Source organism: Seriola lalandi, unplaced genomic scaffold, assembly GCF_002814215.2.
Source record: "Seriola lalandi dorsalis isolate HSWRI2012SDOR001 ecotype SW California unplaced genomic scaffold, Sedor1 jcf7180002054343, whole genome shotgun sequence".
Taxonomy (NCBI): Eukaryota; Metazoa; Chordata; class Actinopteri; order Carangiformes; family Carangidae; genus Seriola; species Seriola lalandi.
Window position 1 is genome coordinate 1,031,303 of NW_019524896.1, and position 20,540 is coordinate 1,051,842.

At 41.3% G+C, this 20,540-nt stretch overlaps 1 protein-coding gene across 5 annotated transcripts in view; it reads left to right on the forward strand.

Annotated features, from left to right (window-relative positions):
- The window catches only part of LOC111656073 (cell adhesion molecule 1-like), a 338,529-nt gene that overhangs the window by 291,678 nt on the left and 26,311 nt on the right, over positions 1–20,540 (forward strand). For 3 of the 5 annotated variants that reach the window (XM_023407644.2, XM_023407646.2, XM_023407645.2), the window contains one exon: positions 12,263–12,352. The exons of the other annotated variants lie outside the window; for them this stretch is intronic. In XM_023407644.2, the coding sequence (XP_023263412.1) occupies positions 12,263–12,352 (90 nt within the window). The remainder of the gene's footprint in view (positions 1–12,262; positions 12,353–20,540) is intronic. 5 annotated transcript variants of the gene reach the window in all.

Here is a 20,540-nt window from a genome sequence, read left to right on the forward strand (position 1 = left end):
ACACTTTACTGTCTCTCTTTGCACCTGTATCTTTCTACTTTTCTTTGTTGTTTGACTCTTTCCTTCTGTCCTTCAGATGCACACTCTTCTATATCTAGTATCACTTACACAGTTCATGTCTGACATATTGCATTGTTTAAAAATCTCTAACCTGCCGACCCCCATGTGAGATCACACGTTTCATCTCAGTTCAGTATTCATGCACGGAGCAGGAAGTCCAAGTGTTTTATGCAGTCAGTAACACCACAGAATCTTGTCCCATGAACCTTAACACCAGAATCATTTAAATGTAGACTGATGACCGATTTACGAGACTGGCGAGTTGTTAGCTCTGGCGCTCATTGCTCGCACCTTTAGCATACTAAACACTCCATAATCCAAAGTATGCAGACTGACTTTTAAATCAGGACTCTCTTTCAGTAGAGGTGCAGTGTACTTTTAATCCCTCCTTGCTTCCAGCTGCACTGTGCATGTGGACAAGGCCGGAAGCTTGTCGTTACACTCTGTCCACTTTGTTCACTTGACTGTGTTACCTTCCATGTACCTTGATTTGGAAAAATGAAGTCCTAAGGCTTATAGAAAATATAACTGGATAGATATGATTAAAAAAAAAAATCTGAAATATTACTTTTTTATGTTTTGGCTTGTCAGAAACTTCTTTGGGGGTTAGATTGTGTAATTTGGGTTTATGAACTCAGCATTTCTAAAAAATCCTGGCTATGGCTCTGAGCCTAATAATCTAAAATCCCATGTAGCAGGAGTCTCATCTGTAGATGAAGGTATTTGGCTGTGGCGGACAATATGTGGTTCGTTCTACACGTAAACTGGATTACATCAGCTCCACTCAGTCATTGGATTTCATGTGTATGTGTGTGGAATGTATGGATTTTAATATGTGGAGTTGTATTACATGCTGATGTAAGTCCAGGCAAGTGAAGTCAGGTTTATGCCCTGTATATAGCCCAAAATTACAAATCATAAATTCGCCTCAAGGTGCTTCACAATCAATACAACATACAACACCTTCTACCCTTAGACCCCCGATTCAAGTACAGAAGAACTCCCTAAAAAATATTCTGCTAACGCTCGGCATAGTGTATACCGGTCTTGTTTGTTTTTTTTGCCTGGACCAAACCAGAAACCCAGCTTGTGATGAATATTTGAGAGTGGTGGGTATGTTTTGTTGACCAATGGTGCTACCTCCTACAAATCTGGGGTAATCCTTTAACCTGCTTCCACCTACTTCTGGCAGATTTCTTTATTTCTGTGGTTTCCATATTGACCGAGCATCCTCCTCTTTTTCTCTATGGAATTCTCTCATCCTCATAAGCATTATCTCAACATGCTTTTATACTGTTGATACCAATAACATTTTCTCCCCGAGCAGGGCATTAGACTCTAATGCGCTCATTTTCTCTGGCCAAAATTACTTGACAATCACTTTTGGTAGACCCTGAGCCCACTGAGAAATGATTTGGCTGCTATTGTCAGAGGGAATTAGCAGAGTGAAAAGAGTACTTTTTTTATGTAGGGGAGGAAAAGGGACGCTCAATGCCTAACGGACAGCAGCTGAATGGACGTTATTTACAGCAGCGAGAGTTGATGTGCTAATGATGAGTGCAATAAAGTGACTGAGGTTCTGTTGCAGATCAGGAAACGGCTTACTGCCACCTGCTATATTACAGCTGCTAGTTTAAACTAACAGTGCAGTGTCTGTGTCTCTGCGTCAATACTCTGGTTTCATCTTGGTAAGAATCAATTTGACACATAGATCTTTGGGCTGAATACACCTCACAGTACCAGAGAGATAAGAAATGCCACAAAAAATACATATTTGTATTACTTACTAATCTAAATTAAACTAATAGATAGCACTTGTTGCATATCAACAATCCTTACTTGTATGATTATGTTAGAATCTAGGAATGTTTGAAAGGAATTTTCTGATTGGTAAGTATTGGCTATATAAAGGCTGATCTCGCTCTGATCCTTTGTTAATTTTAAACCATTGTGCTCTGTGTACAGCCAGCTGTCGAAATTTTTCCACTGAGACATTTTGCAGCAGACTGATCCTGTAAAGTGCTGCTGACAACTACAATTGTACTTCAGTGTTTTGTTCGTGCTGGGATTGAAGACAGGCTGTCCAAATCCTGTCCAAGCCTCCCTGTCACAACAGGACCACACTGACAACCTCTCTCCACAGATATTAGACAAAATAGCCTCAGGACAACACACATTATATTTTAGGAAGCCGGGGAAAGCTATGATGCCAGCCATATTTTAGGATGCAGAGCCATTTGTGCTCACAGCTGTAATATGTGTAAAACAAAAAGATGTTGGATTTTGACTCAGATTGGTTTCATTGTGACATCCTAACTCATGTCATTTACATCTAACATACTGTAAATGGATCAACAAATTTTGATCAAGTTCCTTAATATTTTCATTATTTTGATTTTTGGCAATAGCTAGTCAACATATTTGCCTCTGTAAATAATGGCTTCTACTATATATACATAGCGTAGTCCTGGTTACATGCCCAAAATTCAAATTGCATTCCCCAGAAACATGGTATTCACAGGAAATGATGTATTACAGCACTGCATGTAATGCAAAAGACCTTAGTTGGTGCCTGCATACATTCCACATAATGCATGCACACGCCACATTCAATTCTGAGTTGAATATTGCTGTGGTGGAGGACTCAGTCGAGTGTCAACAATGGAAGATTGAATCCTCTCAGCCCACAGTTTGGCTGTGCTGTAAACAGGTCTTGGATTTATTATGAGAACTGGATGCTAGACTCCAGAATGGCTCCCATCAATTCCATTTGAAGTTGCTAATCTAGTGCAAAAGCCCAATAATTGTCCTCTGCTGATTATTCATCATTGCGCTTCCATGTTGTGCAGCCCAAGGCACATTGGCATTAGTGTCTCTCTGGGGGGGTTTTTTATGTTGCAGTACCGGGGTTTGCCACTGGGGTAAAATGGCAATAAGGGTGCCCCCCCCCCCTTCAACCCCTGTGTTGTATCTTTAATAAACCCATAAAACAGACACACCAGGGACCTGCGTTATTAAAACACACTTACCGTTACCACAAGTAGCCAGAGGATCAGGCGTAAATGTTAGTAGTTACTATGGTGAGAAAACGGTGTGTGGGTGTGTGTGTGTGGGTGCGTGTGCGTTTGCATGTGCAAGCAATGTGTTTGTAATCAGATCAATTACAGCACACATTAAAAACATCAATAAGAGCAACGCTTTGACTTGAAGCTATCTCATTGCTCACAGTTGCGTGATCCATAAAGTACAACTTTGCATGAAGTATGAAATTTCTGGTAGCAGGCTTTTTGAGTGTCTGTCTCCCCAGGGCCTAAACAACGAAACCCCATGGTGTGGGCTCCAGTTTGCCCCCCTCTCATCCAGCCACACATCCCCCCATGGTGAGAGAAACACAAAGATAAACACAGTAATGCAACACGTGGGCAACTAAAAGCCTTGCACCAAAAAAAAAAAAACACAGCCACCATTAAAACCACAGAGGGCCTCCATCCTTTTAGAGCTAGTCTTTTGATGACTTTGATGTGTCCGTGGCCCCCACACTACTAATGTCTACTGTAATTCAACCTTCGCCTAGCTAATGGGAAGACAGGATGTTGTGGCTGAGCTGTCAGAAGCCGATTCTCGCATTATGTTCCAGATCCCTCCGTCACACACAGACACACACACACACAGAAATACACACACACGCACACACAGACCACCTCCTGCTCCTGCTCCTATACTACCACCACCATGAATGCACCTCTGCAGTGGACCATTTACCTAAACAGAAGCTGCAGGGAGGGTGTGTATCTAGACACAAAACACTCCTTCGAAAAGAATATCAGACAAGCAGCAGGGGAGTCAGTGTATATACAGCGGTAATATTAAACATCTGGTTCTGGCTCCATTTGTTTTGGCTGGTTGGAGAAGATCATGACTACCTGGTTCTGCCTCCAACCAGATCCTGGTGGGGTTCAGTGTCTCCCTTGCCTCCGTAAAAGTTTGAATGCCCGCTTCAAAGCAACAATCAAAGAGCAAGGACTACTTTTCAAATCTGATTGCTGAAGAGGGTCACAATCCCAGAGTCATTTTTAAAACCATAAATTCTGTGATTGGTCCGCCACCTAACCAAGCCAGTTGAATCCAACCCCAGAGAGATGTGAGGAGTTTCACAATTACTTTCAAAATAAAATGGCAGAGCTCCAGCAGCACTTTAATAGAGCTTCACGCTCACCCCTTGCCCACCCCCAGCATTAACCCATTTCAGTAAAATCTGTCAACCCTGGGACGCACTTAAGCACTTTCAGAATCTTCCACCAGTCCTTCAGACTGCATTCCCACTTGGTTTTTAAAAGCTGTATTTCACACTGATGGTCCAGATATTTTAGCCATTATTGATTCCTCTCTATCTACTGTTATTTTCCCTTCCAATATCAACATGCCATGGTTTACCCCCCTTTGAAGGAACCTTCTCTAGATCCCTCTTTTTTTAAAGTAATTTTATACCCATCTCCAAGCTGCTATTTTTATCACAGAATTGAGAAAAGAAATGGTCTCCACCCACCCAACTAATTCCCTTTATAAATAACAATTAAGTCTAAATTCTAAATTAGATTTGAATTTCAGTCTCTCCGCTCTCTACACAGCAGTGAGACTGCCTGAGTAAAGGTCACCATTGACTTACTGCTTGCATCCGACACTGGCCTGTATTCCTATTTAATTCCCCTCGACCTAAGCTCAGTCTTTGATGCAGTGGAACTTAATATTTCAATCAGCCATCTGAAGAACTATGTTGGCATTAGGGATATGGCCCTGAATTGCATAATCTTTTTTCTGTCAAACAGGTCCTTCTCTGTAACATTCCTCTGTTTTGTGGGGTACCCCAAGGGTCTATTTTGGGTCCCCTCTTATGTACCATATATGTTCTACCCCTGGGGCAAATCTTGCATAGCCATGATATTTGCGACACGGATGACACGCAGTTAAATTTCCCGATAATATATATCGTGTACTATGCCCTGCTTGGCTGAAATTAAAAATTGGATGTCTAAAAACTTCCTGCGGCTGAATGATTCCAAATCAGAGGTAATTATAATTACCCCCTGTGGCCTCTGCACTAACAGCATAAATAATCTCTCCTCTGGTCTGGAGCCTTATCCAATAATGTTTGAAAAGAGGCCTGCAACCTAGGTGTTATTTTTGATTCAGAATTGTCCTTTGATGCTAAAGTGACTAAAGTCCTGCTTTGCCCAACTGAGGCCATTTCTTTCCTGTGCAGGTTTAGAAAAAGTCACCCATGCTTTTATCTCCTCCAGACTAGACCTGTGCAATGCACTCTGTTCTGGTATCAGCAGGCGAAACATCCAACGACCACAGTTGATACAAAACACTGCTGGCAGGCTGTTAACACATACTAAGAGAACCACACCACATCAGTCCTTGCTGCCATTCACTGGCTTCCTGTGAGTTTTAGAATTGATTTTAAGATTTTATTCTTATTTTAAGGTCTTTAATGGCCTGGCTCCTGCCTACATCTGTGATCTGCTAACTCCCAGTGAGACTGATTGCTGCCAGAGATCCTCTGGCAGGGCTCTACTAATGGTTCCTAAATCCCAATATGTCACAAAAGGTGACTAGGCCCCTCCGCTGTGGAACTCCCTGCCGGGAGATCTCAGGCTGGCAGACTCAGTGTTCTCCTTTAAATCTCTTCTTAAAACTCACTTTCATCACTTTTATCTCTTTCTTAACTGATGGTGTTTGTTGTTATTATCAAAATTATATTATCTTGTCTATTTATTAAGCTCTGGTCCTTCATTTTATGGTAGATTTTACAGTATTTATTGCAAAGCACTATGTATGCTGTATATTGATTTTATTGTATTGTTTTTGGGTGTACAGCAATACCCCAAAGCTGTCATGAAAAAACTGTGTGTGTGTGTGTGTGTGTGTGTGTGTGTGTGTGTGTGTGTGTGTGATTATTAACTTTTAATTTGAAAAAAAATAAATAAATAAATAACAGCCACGAGTGAACACAAGTTCCCAAACTGTACATTCGAGCTCTGTAACTTAATGATAAAGTCTGCATGGCGCCTCCACCCCTCCAACATTCCTCCTGCTCGACAGCCAGAACAAATGCAGCCACGGCCAGCATCTTTTCTAATATGTCTGATTCCCGAGTATTGTGTGACCCTTAGTGATGGAGAGCGCCACGAGCCCGGCTGACATTAACAATGTTAACAGCAAAAAGAATGCAGTCTGTACTGCTGTAACTCTCACTGCTGCTCTTACTTCGCAGGGTAAGAAAACACAACCATCAGGGTTTTCCTCTCCCTGTCGAGTGAGACCCAGCGCCGGGGGGTTTTAAGTTGTTTACAGGCTGCCGTTTACCCAATAACTGAGTTCTCCTCTTCCCTGCTCTTTCACCATCACAGGCTTTTATTGCACACTAGCAGCATGTTTAGTGACCCTGTTGCTCTCAGTCATCATCTTACTTACTTTACACTTCTTCTCCATTAAAACACATGGGAGCTTCTTCAGAAATCACTGTTAGCTCTTTAAGTGGCATCTAACTTGTCTTCCAGGGGCTCAAAGTGTCCTGAAACGTCCCATTTGCAAGTGCTCTAACTTTGCTGAAATTGCGCTTGAGTGGAGGTGAAATTGCTGGTGTATAATGTTATGAGGAGGAAAGGTAATTCATCGCTTGCAAAACAAATTTGCTAGGATGTTTTGAATGAATCCTGTCTGTGTGTTATTAAGACATTATAAACACTTGGACTATTCACATGATATTTTTCTTCTGCCATATATGTTATCCCATATATACTATGACATTACATTGGTAATACTGGGCAGTTTCAATAACTTAACTACCTGAAATGAACTCAGTTAATACATGGAGATCATTGGGGGGTTTTTTCTCAAATGTTATTATGTAAGGAGTACATATAGAAAAGTCACTCTAAATTGCTCTGACCCAATATGTTTATGTCCAGTTAATCAATAACAAATGCATTTAACCATTTATTTATTTATTTATTTATTTTACTTGCAATACCTCAGGTTTCTGATATGTAGAGATTCCAAAATAAAACTACACCCTCTGTGTACAGCACCCTCTGGCTACGGTTAGCAGAGGGCTAAACTCATAGCAACATTCAACACAGCCGCTCACTGCCCGCTCTGATGGTAAATCTACCTGCACGACCATCCACTACAACACATTTAGATATTAAAGAAAATGTTAGCAGCCTGTTACGTGTTCAGGAGAGGTGCTATTATAGATAGTTGACACATATCTAGCTGAGGGACTTGCACGTGCATCTGCATTTGTAGAACAGCCAATAGGAACACGCCCTCTCTCTCTCTTTCTCTGAAAAGACCTGTGATTGGCCAAAGTCTCTCGCCACAGGCTAGATTTTCTTAAGTCTGAAAACAGAGTCAAGGGGAGGTGCAGGTGTCTAGTAACTCAGCTTTAATCTTTAACTTGGACTTACAGTGAATTCAAAGGTCTGAGATATACGTGAAGCTCGACCACAACTTACAGAAACCAACAGATGGAAAGTCTCAAAGTTTATATTTTATCCTGACAGGCAACTAATTAAGAATGACCAGAATCTGAGTATTTGACAGATATGTTCTTTGATATTGTGATATTGTATTTACTCCTGTTATAAGTCTTTCATGACTTCTCTCTGGAAGAGTAGGAGTTGAAAGACACAAAATATGCCAATATTTTCTGCTCTTCCACAATGTTAACAACCACAAATGTCACTTCAAGTCATTGTCAGGTTTATATGTAATTACAGTACGAGTGTCAGGGCTTCGCTGGTTCGTATGAGGCAGGAAATGAGGACACCGCCTTCAGAGGGCATGGAAAACTTACAGGAAAAATAGAAAAGAAATAAAAGGATAAAATATAGGTAACCCTTTCAGGGTTAAAAGGCACTAAATGGATTGTATGACACAACAGCAAGTCAGTGATATGGTTAGGGGGTGTAGCAGGTCAGAATAGAAAAGCAGAGAAAATGTAAAAGCAAAAAGGGGGAAATAAAACTTTCTGATAAGGTCACAGAATTACACAAGGCAGCGTCTGACAGAAGTTCAGCACCTAATGTACAATATGTATTAAGTAAAGGAAGGTAAGTTATTAAGTAAGTAAAAGGAAAAGTGTAGCTCAGACGTCTATATTTTTCTGTCTGTGAAAGTAGGGTTGTTACTTCGGCTTTGGATTGTTTATTCCTTCTAACAGCTACTGATGGAAACTGTGCACTGTGTCTGAGACACACAGGAGCCTGAGACCGTCCTCAACAAAACAACGTTTTTCATTTGTTTATTTATCTTAGAACAAAATGTAAGAAACTGTGGGTTTAAAGATGTCATTTATTATAGGCTATGCGTTTTTGCCATATATGAACTTCTCTGTGCTAGTGCTCGTTTTTTTTTCTTCTTTTTTCATTTTGTTTGGTGTGGTTACTGCCACTGTGTAAATGTAGCGTGTTTCTCTCATCCCGTGCTCACGTGGAGTTGTTTAACTCACCGGGTTTAGCTGGAATGATTCCTGTCAGGCTGTGTCTCGGCGCTTCCCGCAATCCTGCTCCATTCGTTCAGACTAGAAACACTGATTCATAAGCCTCATCAGTAAACAAGGCCCGGTGACTCAGCGGGAGGGAAAACACATTCTGCCTGTCACATTTGAAAGTCAATGAGCTCCAGTCTTCATAGATACATTGCACCGGCTATCCACAAAAAAAAAAAGGGGGGGGGGGGGTGTAGTGTACATTCAGTATCGCCAGACTTTCTTTTAATCTTTTTTTTTGTAATGTTAAGATTTTAATGAGTTGTTGACACTGATGATCCCAAACATCTGCTGGACCCTCACAGTTCATGATGGGATAAAACCAATTAGACTGCACCACCCCTGAGCTGGAGTTTGTTGGCTCTCAAGCATGTGTGAAACTCATCAGCTCAAGCTTCATCTGCCAGCTGACTTCCCAGTGGATCATTTTTCCCCGCCTTTGTCTCCATATTGGTCTGTACAGCCTTTTGTATTGTCAAGGTTGTCTTTAAAAAGAACGGGATTGTTGATAGATTAAAAACATACTGTACATCAGCAGAATTTGAATACTGATCCAGATCACCTGAAGGCCAGAATTAGCATTTCTAAATTTGCTTCAGGCAGAGTTCTGAGGGGCTCCATGGTCTTCTCTGCCTTTTATTTGAATTGCTCAATTCACTTTTCTTCAAGTGCATAAAAATAGATGATTTTCTAAACTAACAACTGTGAACAGGTTTTTGTAGTAACTATGAACATCCCCTGCCCTCAGGGAAGGCTACTTCGAAAGGATAAACAACCTCAGTACCTTTAGGGAAGACACAACAAACGCTCAGTGAATTTTATTATCTCTTTAATGTAACTTTGAGATGTACACATTTTCAATTTGCTCATATTTCATAGTGAAAATATGTTTGGTGTAGGTTCAGTCCACCAGTAATTCAAGCGTGTTTCTCTGGACGTGTTATCTATAGTATGTTGCTAGTGGCAGTCGATCTGAAGGGATAAGACTGGCGCTGCGCTCACTTTGTATTTTTCCCCCTCATCAACAAATCCCATGAAAAAGACCAAAACAATGTATTGTTTCACTCTTAAATACCGTCCTACCCTGTGTGCGGCAGGGATCTTTAAAAACAGGACAAAGCTATGTGGTTTACTAAAACAGATGGCCACTGTCTTCTTTAGCAAGCGTAACTCAAACAGAATAAACGGCTCATTTATGTGGGACTATTTTCAGCCACAGATTAATACAGTTTTGATACACTATAGAGAATTTCCAGCAGGACGGTTTATGTGGAATTGCCTTTGAACAAACCAAAGTGACTGTACTCATGGTAATAAAGGAAATGTCACGCAGTGCAACAGTGTGGCTCATTGATGTGATTTTTTATTCATTTTTTTATTTTTTATTTTTTTTACACCAACAGAGGTCTTTGGCAGAGGAATAAGATCTAACAGGCTTAGGCGACACAGACAATATTTGTCAACAGGATCAAATCATTGTTATTCGGCTCTTTTCATGAGATTTGTTGACAATTACAAAGACGTGTAATATCATCAGCCTCTCTTCAATCTAGATTCCTGTCCAGTAGGGTTTGTTCCAGCTGCTAGTTGTGATTTTTGTGGCTTCAACGAAACCATTTAAAATTGGTTAGAAATTCATTATGCAAACAAATGCATTTAATTTCATGTGACATACTGGAAAGTATTTCTTTTTAAAAATTCACTCCCATTTTGGCAGTGTCCTCCCCTAAAATTATTTTAAAAAGAACACATTGGCATTAACGCTAAGTACTTGAAACCAGGCCCAGCCTAAATCATTCAGTGGCAGAGGCGCTGAGGCAGATTTCAAGACCTTCTCGCTAGTAACTCCGATGCAGTCTTTATTTTTAGTTTGAAAACATTTCGGCTCGTTCTTCAGCCAAAAACGAGAAATGTTGATTCATAAAATTGAAATGATGAAGATCGAATTTGAGTGATTGTGCAGCTTTCTGTTTTACTTCACACCGATGTGTGTCAACAGGTGTGTAGTTTTCTATAGGTGTCTATGTAGTGAATCAAAACAGAGGCCACTGTCGTCACAGCAACAAGATTCTGGGTTCGAACGTTGGCTCGGCCGTGTCCTCCACAGGTTTCCTCCCACGGTCCAAAGACATGCGGGTTAGGTTGACCGGTGAATCTAAACTGCCTGCAGTCATGAATGTGAGCGCGAGTGGTCATTTGTCTCTATATGTCAGGCCTGTGATGGACTGGTGACCTGTCACCAGAGCAGCATCTGTACCCCGCCCTCGCCCAATGTCAGCTGGGATTGGCTTCGCCGCCCCTCCCCCCAACCCTCAAAGGACAAACGAATTGTAGCTGAAGGATGGATAGATGTTGATATGGTGACGTGCACCATCTATAAAGACAGTGATAGCTGCAGGAAATGATTGTAAATTGAAAACTCTTACATGCATCTCTGCAACCGTGTTAATTGTGTAAAACAAGATTTGGTTAAATGAAGGTTCGATAAAATAAAATAGCTGCAGCTCCTTCTGCGAAAATGCAACATAGATACAACGTTTTCCTTGCAGCTAGTTAAAACAGCTCCTCTTCTGCCTCCTTGAATTCCCTCTCCTTATGCCTGTCTGTCCACACACATTTCCTTTCCTCACCTTCTTATAACACCTTATTTCATTAAAGTGTAGACTAGCCACTCTCCTTATCGACAGCCAGAAATTACTTATTTTTTCAGCACCTTTTAATAACCCCAACAGGTTTTTCAGTCCGTTCCCGGGCAATCAGAGCAGCATGGGAGGTTTCTAACCAAGCAGCACTGCCAGCGGCTTCATATCAGTGCAGCCCTGCCACTTCAACAAGGAAAATGTCACTTTTGATATCTCCCCCTGGTCATTGTCAGGGTGGGGAGTCTAACCCGGCTAATGAAGTAAAAAGGGAAAAGCTGTGGGAGGAAAAATGGACCCAGCTTGATGTTTTTCATTTATTTTTTATGTGTATATCATTTCCTTCCCTCTGTTTTTGTGCACCGCCATTTATTGTGTCATCGTTTTCAAGTTTATCCATCAGATTTTGTTGTAATTTTTTATTTTTTTGTCATGGTTGCCATTATCCGCACCAACTTTGTACTCATCCCCTCGGAGATATTAAAAATGCACAGGCACGCTTGTTTGTCAAGATAGCTCACTTGCAATGACAGCGCAAGTACAACAGCGGCACGTGTTGCTCATTAGACATTTAATCACTTCTAACAACCATGTGCTCGCTGGCATTGTCAGTATTTCATGTCATGGTATGTAGCCTGTGAATAGACATAAAAGAGTTGAGTTCCCAACAAGGTCTTTGATCAGCTCAAGTCGATCTGAGACGAGACGACGTGTTGCAGTGTCATCGCTGTGTGTGTACAGTGCCGTTAATGTGCCGCCATCAGGCTAATTCATCAGGAAAAAAAAAGTCTGCAACAGACCTTTAACTCACACACACACACACACACACACACATACACACGGTGACACACACACACACACACACACGGTGACACACAGTGAGCTGCTGGTCATATATCAAGCAGCGATACCATCGCTTCACAGTGACTTTACTTTATCTTCATGGCTTTTATACTCATTTGTTTTCCCCCCCTTGAGTTTGTCATGTATTTGTCCTCTCATCCAGATGCTCCCACCACCACCCCTATACCCACCACAGCCACCACCACCACAACCACCATCACCACCACCATCTCCTACCCCGAAGCCAATCAAGGTACAGTATCGCCCTCACGCAACCTTTTTTTATCTGTGTGTGTGTGTGTGTGTGTGTGTGTGTGCATGCTCCGGAACGCTCAGTGCAGCCCTGAATCACGCCATGTCTCCATCTTCATGACACGGTGGCATTCATATTCGCAAGCATGTTTCTTTACCCTTGAGTTAATGTTTGTCATTCGCCCACTTTTAAAAGCTGTGACAGTTCATTCTAAATGCGTTCATGATTCAACAGGTAACAAACGAACTGTTGAATCCACGGCAACTGTCCATGTACTTCACTCACATACCAAGTCCTCAAATGAAAGCTGGTATTGAAATAACGGCAGTGATTCAAACAATACTCGAACCGGGGGGGGGGGGTACACTTAGTTCCATGTTCACTGAAGAAGACCATGAGATGCAGAAAGCTCAGGAAAAGCTAAGCTAAGCGGGTATTGTGTTGCAATTATTTTGTCACAAAATACTGATCCCAAGGTCAAAACCAACTACTTCCTCTTTGTTCCAGGTTCATGCTAAGCTAGGCTAACCATGTCGTCTGTACTTAACGTGACATTGAGCAACAGCTTATGAATCATTTATAAAGTGTTCACAAGCCAATAAATAAACTAGTTATAAACCATTCATAAATCTTTCCTTGATTTTAACATTTACCGTTCAGTGTTACCGCTGAACATTAAGCTCCACATCCACAAATACAGCGGACAAAGGTTTTACAAAAGGTTTCATGACAGATGAAAAGAGACGTTGTTGGAATTACAGTGCTCCACCGCACAAAATGATATGCCCCCACAAGTTTTTCTGTTTTTCAAATGTGTGTGTTTGTGTGTGTGTGTGTGTGTGTGTGTGTGTGTGTGTGTGTGTGTGTGTGTGTGTGTGTGGGCGTGAGGACAACTAGTAGGCCAAGGCTTAGCTCGCGTTGTCGGTTTGTCAGAGCAACCTGTCGGCCGTCAACACTGTTTATTCACTGCTTTGCTCCCAAATATCTTTTCACAGCAGGGTTTCAGAACGGGCCCGGTGCACAATAATGTTTCATAAAAAAGATTTAGTGTTCGCTGCTACTCCGACTGCTACTCCATAACACCAGAAATACATTAATTACAGGTGTGAATAGCAGCGTGACAATGAAGTGTGACATTACCTGAACTCATATGAAGGGAAAAAATCTAAAGCAAACAAATAAGTAAAAAAAAAGGCTGTAGATGATGAAACATGAATAATACAATAGCGGCTCTATGATAATCGTGTCTGATAATTGTTCTATTGCAGACTGAAGAATTGCCTTTCATATGAACCACATCTCCTGTTCATAAAAAAGAGTAATTTGAAATCATAGGTGGGTTGTGGGACGAGGGTAGCAGTAAGGGGTTAATAATAACCGAACACGAGTTCTTGAAAATTAGACCCTTTTTAGAAATAAACAAATTTTATCTCAGTCTTTCAGCGACAAAACTCGGGGCTATTGTGAGTGTAAATCTCCGAAGGGTGCAGATAGAAAACATCACTTTATGCCTCGACTCAGGAATCAGCCTGAGCTCCAAATGCAATCAAAGCCTCTCTGACAGGCCGCTCAATGGGAACAAATCTCACGAGGCTGGCAGAAATCACAGGCATTGTGCTTGATTATGCCATCTGATTGGATTAAAGAGAATACCTATCTATGCGGGCTGATTGATAGCTCCTCTGCCTCGGATCAAGGCGTGTGGCGTCTGCACAGGCCCGTTCTGATTATAGCTATCCTGACTGATTCACGCTGAGATCGCTGCTGATTTGCAAAATGATCACACTTATATCTAATGTGCCTGCTGAGAATAATAGAGGCACCTTATAGGTAAATAACAATACTAAAGACACATATTTGATAAAGACCACTTGCGCAAAATTAGTGAATTTATGAATGAATAAAAGTAAAAGTGGGGCTGTGCAACTTCAAAAAATAAAAGAAATAACAAATAACAGGGTTTTCTTTAAAAGAAATCAAATGCACCTTTGTTCAATTCAACACTGGTTTTAGCTGCTACAGCCGTAGCTGCTCTGGTATGACCAGGCGCTTATTGTGCCAGTGATAGGTAGATATTGCTGTGTGACTCACATTACTGAGTCTGCACACTGACTTTGGACTTTTTTTTGTTCTTGCATTACTGTTACATGAATATTTCATGCACAGCATACCTCACCAGGAGACACCTTTATTGTTTGGTCCGGCTTGGATTATTTTCTCTATATTGTTTTATCTATAATATATATATACATATATTTTTATATCTATATTTTAATGCTCTCAGTTGGGCTGACTAATGATGGTGTCTTTTAAGCAAATGACCCCTGAGAATCTTTGTTAAGTGAAGGCGAATTCAATGTCCCATTATCCTTTAATTGCCACTTGTGTCCACAGCGGCTGCTGCTCAGCTAAAGTTTCATTGTCACATTGTAACGTCAGAGCAGATTTTACTAAAATGACAGCTTGTTATCATCTGTCAGTTTGTGCATTAGCGAAAACACAGTGTGAAGTTTGTGCATATCTATTGCTCAGCATATCATCGTGTTACTGTCGCCATATTGCAGGACAGAGCAGGAAACTGGAAGTGAAGGAAAACAGAGTCACTACGTCTTTTAAAAACTGAGACATGTTTTGTTTTGCAATGAGAAAGGTTTCTATATGTGTGTCTCAGATATCAGTAGTTACGTTAGTAACTGCTATATTTATCATAATCAATAGAAATTATGGCCAAAATGATTATTCTGTAACTCTGATATGAAGCTTTTCTAAATGCTTGAGCATGGAAGCTCATTCTTGACCTTGAGAACAGTATTTGATAAAAAATTATATAAAGTCCAACTACACTCACCACGTTTTTGGAGCTTTCAGCTGTTTCTCACAGTCTTCATTGGGAATGAAGGTGTCATCACACGACCCACATGGTCGTTTATAACACTAGCTCTGCTGTCTACTCTACACCACCTGCACATTTCAGTTCAGAGTAAACTGAAATAATTCAATAGAAGTTAAAAGCTAAAGAAAATCATAATATGAATGTAAAAGAAAATTACAGCAGAATTATAATATATGACAATCTCTGCAGTTACTAAAAATATCTACAGTATCCTGGCGAGTTATTCCAGTCCTCTATGAACAGGACTTATGTGGGCACCACCTGATAAAGCAAACCCCACGTCCTCAGTGCCAATATGTTCAGATTGAAACAACCCACTTACAGTTTCTGCCAGATGTCCTCTCTTTGCTTTCAACTATCAGGGGCATTCCATTATTACTGTGTATATAGATTGAAGGCAGCAGGCTCATATGGCCATAATACGCTCTGCCATTTGATTTCATTTACCCACAGTGTGCCACGCAGATCAGAAACCCGCTGCCAAATGAATCTATCAGAGTGGGGCTGAGTATTTTTCTTTTTTATTTATTTATTTTTTTTTATCAATTTCCCATTAGAGAGACCGAATAGAGCACTTAAAAGAATCTATTGGAGCCCCAACACATGGCTCTTAAGTGCTTGGCAGGGGTTTAGAAAGTGACATGGGGAAATGACTAAATTGCTATTTTCCCCACTAAATAAATTTCTGACCATCTCCTGTAATTAAGACATATTATTAATTTCTATTCACAGTCACCTGACATGTTAATTTTTCTCCAAACACCTTTTAAGGAACTAAATTTTCCCTTTCTCCTTCTTTGGCATCCTCTGTTTCTTTTCCCATGTGCCTAGCTTAGCTTAGCTTAGCATATTCTTTTTTTTTTTTCTTGCCATTTCTATGTCAGTGTGGAAGAGACATTTTCCTTGAAAAGTAACATTTGGTGCTGCACTTTCTCCTCAAAGGCAGCAGTGTAATATCTTTTTAGTGGTAGCCAGGGTTGAGAGGAAGTCTTTCGTTAAACACAAACTGACCCCCAAAAGTACAAATTCACTGCTGTCTTGTTCGAGATTCAACATTCATCCTCCCTCATATATTATATCTATAATCACATCACCTCTCTCTCCCCTATATCCACATAAACATGACTAATCATCCCCTAATTCAACACACCGCTGAATAAACTTAATCTCAGAATGAAGGAAATAGATAATAAATGTTTACCTGGTGCAAATAAAACAATCAGGTGTCAGGCCAGCTTTACTTTTAATTGATGAAAGCCCATAATAAGTATTGACCACCAATTAATTTAACCCACACTATAGACAGGACAACAAAGCAGGGAAGGGAGGAGAAACAAATACCCATTAAATTTATCAGCATCTTAAATGATATAAACGGCATCTAGAGACGGGACTTAAAGAATGTAATGGATTTAGATGGGACTAACACATGCACGCTCTGTGCCGGATAATGTGTGATATTGTTCCCACTTTGCTCTGTTTGGTTCCTTGTCCGTTTTTGAAATTGGAGCCAGCCAACTATAACTAATTTGATTAAGGTCGATAGCTACACAATAACCGCCCTCATGTGACATACAGCCCTAAGAGAGCATCAGTGATATTATTGCACTCAGCATCATGGAAAACACTCGTCTGGAGCCCAACACATCTTCTTAATGTGGAAGCAGATTGTCTTCTGGAGGTATTACTGCGCTACACAATGACCATAGGAGATGAAACTCATAAAGCAGGGCCAGGGGGTAATCAGCTAGCACACAGTTTTTTGAAAAGTACCACCAGCAAAAACACACAGTTCAACTCAGTATTTACACTTACACTGATATTTACAGCTACGAGACGGCATGGAGTGTGTTAAACTTTGTTCAAAGAACTACTTAATTATTCATATCAGTCCTGTATTTGACTCTCTATTACTATATTAAAACTTAACAGCCATAAATGCACGATCCAGAACACATCCAAATTTGAATTGTTTGCTAATTAGCGCTCAACACAAAGTGCAGCTGAGGGCAACGGAAAAGTCATTGGTCATAAAAACAAAGTGACGGGACGAGTTTAAATTTCAGAGGATCACCGAACTCATTACACGTCATTCCATCCAAATGTAATGGAGACATGTCACTAAAATCGATTCGCCTTCTCGGGTCCATGAATGTATCTGCGCAGAACCTCATGGTTATTCACTCAGTCGTCGGCTACTTCTGTTCCCACGTGAAAGTAGCAGTTTACGTTGTTTCTTTCATCCACAACCCCTTCAACAACATTAACCGCACTGTTATTATTGTAACCATGACAACAAAGATCATCTAATGTTAAAGAGATACTCATTTCAACCCAAATCACAAATCCTTTTCCCAAATCTAACCAAGCCATGACCATTTGGTATTGTAACCATGGCAACAAAGGTACGGTACGCCTCTGTCAGTATAGTCCACACGTCTATTATTATTGTAACTATGACAACCAAGGTCCAGTGCGCCCGCCACTGTCGGGGCAGTATTTCAGGAGACACTCCTGTGGGTCGTGTCGCAGGGTTGGCAAAAAAATAAAAAATAAAAAAACGACCTGTGTGTTTGTTCATGTTGGTTCTTACAAGGAGAAATCTATTGTTGGAAAGAAAGAGATTCCAGTTTCTCTATCAGCGGAGCTCAGTGGGGGATGGAAAAACTCGGAAATCACAAACTAAAGCCGGAGTAGAGAAGGCAGGTCAGAAAAAGTGGATCCAACAAAAAAAAAAAAAGTAATCTAGCAGCCAGCGGGGACACCCAGCAGTCTGTTGGCATTTCCAGTACCGCAGGGTTCCACCTAATGCATTTCTGCCAATATAATTATGATTGACATGCAGTTATCTCCGCATGTTGAGCTGGATGTCATGTCACAGCGAGTCTCCAAAGGGCTCATCGGAAGCGTGGTAACTAGTCATGAAGCTGTGTCCACATCATATCTGTGAATGTCAAGCAAGGACACTTCCCATGTGCCTGACCTGTGTAGTTAGAGATGGTTGACGAGGAGGAGGAGGAGGAGGAGGAGGCTGCTCAGAAATGTACAAGCAATCACTCACCAGCAGACATACTGAATGGTCCCACATCGCCACATGGGCCACCCACGGTGTAATGAGGGTTAGCGGGCCATGCTGCCTTTGTATTGACTGAGGCTTGCGGGGGACAGAGGCTGCGTTCATCATTTTTATACCAATGAACACCGGTACATTAGCATCTTCAAGCGGCGGCAGAGATATGACAAAGGAGGCCGTTGTTTTCCTCGGAGATGACGTTGCTCTGCTTCATGGCCGGGTCAGAGAAGTGGTTGCTGACTGTTCTGTTGAAAAATGTTGAATTCCATCAAAATAAAAAAAAGCCTCCAGTCATTTCCCCATCGTCTCTTAATGGATAAAGACCTTTCTCAGTCTGCTTTTCTTTCCTGTACTTGTGTTTGCATGAACTAGAGAGTCATGGCTCAAGTACTGTCCCAACTCCTCTGTACCAGGTATGATTATTTATTAATTAAAATATTGGGAAAACAGGTGTAATCACCAATACGGCTGTAGAATCTACGGCGGGATCCTGTAACGAGGATCCTATCGGTTGCTAGGAGTTTCGTGTTGTTCGAGGTTTGTATTTAGCCTCTGAACTGAACTTCCAGACATAAAGCCTGGGTTAAGGCCAAATTTAACTCGCCAACCTCGCTTTGCAGCAGCACACTACAACAAACACATGCCTCTAACAGCATTTCTACAGAGGTATGCTTTATCCAAAAAATACCAAGAAACTGTCTAATGACTGGCCTGTGGTGTTATTTCACACTCACATGTCTCAGCAACTTAAGGACCTTGTCAAGAAATGGATCCTCAAGAGGCTTCGGAAATGCCAAGACGGACCTGATACAGTCTCACCTTGTGAGATTGCTCCCTGCACCCTCAGCCTGTGGCGGTACAGAGCCGAGGTGTGGCATTGGCCTTCTGCTCCCCAAACAATTACACATTAGCACTGAGCAGCAGTCTCTCTCTCTCTCTCTCTCTCTCTCTCTCACACAAACATCTGTCTGTCTTTGCCTGTAAGCTGTCAAGACACAGACAGTCAGGGAAGTGCAGGGCAGACTAACGTACATTCAGCCTCTTGAAATTAAATAGCGGCTGTTAAAACTGTCTTACTCCGACACGACTTCCTCTCCAGACCTGAGCAAATGTTGTTTTTATCATTTCACATTCATTTCGGTGCTTTTACCGTGTTAAAAGGTTGACACTTCAATGCAGACCTGCCATGATAGACACTTAGGGCAACGCATGTTTTCAAACATTGTTGGTGGGTTAGCATCTGCCTGTGAAGTGTTTTTAACACACGGCCTCAGTCATTTCAAGATTATGTATCTGCTCCAAGCCGTATAAAAAGCTATGAATTTACCATTTAAATAACTTTAGGAACAACACATGTGCAACTCCACCATGCAGTCACGGAGCTAAGAAAATGTGCTATACAATTTTTTGGTCAGTTATATTTTACATGTGAGTGGCAGCCACAAAATTCCTAAAAGCGCATTATGGTAACTTGTTGTCTTTAACTGTGCAGCAGATGTATCTGTGGAGACTCAAAGGTTCTCGACAGAGTCGGAGTTTGCTCAAAACCAAGCACTTAAAAGATCATCTAATAGCTTCCAAAACCCCCTTTTTTATGATGGCATAATGGAGAGGGGAAGGGAGGGCTGCAGTTGAGAGTTTTTTTTTAACACTCAGTCACGTCCACTTTTCTGAAATGCTCACATCTATGGTGGATGTGGAGTGTCTGCACCAGCCACAACAAATTAAGGGGTAGTCATTATAATAAAATGCAACATCAGCAACCTAAGGAAGGCCCACCACGGAAAACTCCATTTCAAATTAGAAAGTAGGTCTTCGAAAAGTCGTGGATTAAAGTGGTAAGTGTCATCAAACCATCCCGGCAACTCAGCTCGACGCTTTTCTTCGAACTTTCCTTGAGCAGCTGCCATGTAAGACTCTCTCCGCTGTAAACAGTCAGTCAAGTGTTTTCCAAGTCATACACTGTTAAATTAGGACAGCTGCACAATTATTTCCTCTTGATAGTTTGTCTTGTCTCCACACAGAGGCTGCCAGCAGTACGTGATAATAGTTTCGTCCATATCTCCGTCAGTAGCCACGCTCCCCTCTGAATGAACCGTCCGGCGTGTGCAGCGGAAAGTGTGTGTTTGTGTGTGTGTGTGTGTGTGTGTGTGTGTGTGTGTGTGTGTGTGCAAGCTTTTGTAAGCTTTTGTTTATCTCTGCACTGCCTTTGGTTCCCTTTG